At 38.7% G+C, this 1,375-nt stretch overlaps 1 protein-coding gene across 1 annotated transcript; it reads right to left on the reverse strand.

The window, feature by feature from the left end:
- Positions 1-310: 310 nt before the first annotated feature.
- Positions 311-1,042, reverse strand: LOC139841945 (uncharacterized). Its single transcript, XM_071832131.1, has 2 exons — positions 805-1,042; positions 311-708 (listed from the first exon to the last, which is right to left on the reverse strand). Exons 1-2 carry the CDS (start codon positions 1,040-1,042, stop codon positions 311-313), a joined length of 636 nt encoding a protein of 211 aa, XP_071688232.1.
- Between the last annotated feature and the right edge of the window lie 333 nt (positions 1,043-1,375).

Raw genomic sequence — 1,375 nt, forward strand, 5'->3', positions numbered from 1 at the left:
TGTGTCCGTATTCCAAGCAACGACTGCATTTTCTTTTAGATTTGAAATTGTCTTTGTCCTCTCCTTGGGACGGTAAACGAGCAGTACTCTTCGGTCTACCCGATTGTCGTTTTGTAACCAATGGCAGTAGGACAGTTTGTAGGTGTCCTGGATCTATCCATTCAGAAATATGATCTAGCGGGTTAATATCTTCATTGTATGCTGACTTGTCCGTTTCAGTGTGGAAATACTTCTGAACGTGTGTAGTGACATCACATAGTACAAAATACCTTGCTACTGCCATTACATGTCCACAAGGTATACCAGAAAACTACCATTGTTTACATGTGCAAGTTTTATCTTGTAGATTGACTTTACTGCCTTTTTTTATATCCATTACCTCAAACTTAACTTGTGATATCGGTTTGACAGTCCAAGTAAGAGAATTGCGATTTCTTTTACACAGCTTACGCTCTGCATATGAAGTGACAGGTGTTGTTAAACCATGTGCAGTGTTTCGGTGTTCCCAAAACCATTGTTGAACTGAAGCTCTAAAGAATTCAAGAAGCATTGTAATCAGGAGTTTCCTCGCATGAACTGACAGTGCGTTCATTGACTCTGCACTATTAGTAGTCAGATAAGCATACCGAACACGATCTTCATGATGTCTAGACCATCTGTTGAGGCCAACAGTAGTGAGTGTACGTGTACTGTCTGGAATACGTCGTGCTAGTATACCATAGTGGTGATCAAAATCAGATTTTCTATACACTTTGCACATTTTTCAGTAGTGCCACTCGTAACTTTTAACCCGTTTAGACACACTTTTAAGGTTTCCCAACAAATGTCTAGCACATAGTGCATGAAATACTTCTGTAAATACAATTGATATGCCAGCAGCTATTGCAGGTGCCCTGTCAGATATAATGGTAAGATTATGAATACAACACCCCAAAGACTGTAGAGAGTCTCTTAGATTACCAAAAAACCATGTCCAATGATCGGTGGTCTCTCCTGCTCCAATATCGTAGGCTAATGGAAGGATTCCATTGTTAGCATCCATAGCAACAGCAATCAAGTTAGTCCCCAAGTAACGACTTTTTAAATGAGCCCCATCGACTATGATAACTGGTCATGCATAGTTAACAAACGAACGTGTCTACATATAAAAGTATTGAAACATTGTTAATGAATGCGAGTTAAATTAATAAGTAAATGAAGAGAACATTAAACATACCGCTGCACCAATGGACATGTAACTCATAACAAATCTTCCTTTGTTGTCTGTTCGAATGTTGGTTACACTACCTGGGTTAGACAATCTTAGATTATATAGATAATTAGGTAGTATTTGAAAGGAATCTTCAAGACTACCCCTCAACATCTCAATTGCGTA

This window comes from Rutidosis leptorrhynchoides, chromosome 4, assembly GCF_046630445.1.
Source record: "Rutidosis leptorrhynchoides isolate AG116_Rl617_1_P2 chromosome 4, CSIRO_AGI_Rlap_v1, whole genome shotgun sequence".
Classification (NCBI taxonomy): domain Eukaryota; kingdom Viridiplantae; phylum Streptophyta; class Magnoliopsida; order Asterales; family Asteraceae; genus Rutidosis; species Rutidosis leptorrhynchoides.

What these genes read in the sequence shown, in the direction of transcription:
- LOC139841945 (XM_071832131.1), bottom strand. Translation starts at nt 1,042, where the DNA reads ATGGATGCTAACAATGGAATCCTTCCATTAGCCTACGATATTGGAGCA. An exon ending in TTTGTTGGGAAACCTTAAAA is followed by an intron (nt 709 to 804) that starts GTGTGTCTAAAC and finishes ATGGTATACTAG; the next exon opens with CACGACGTATTCCAGACAGT.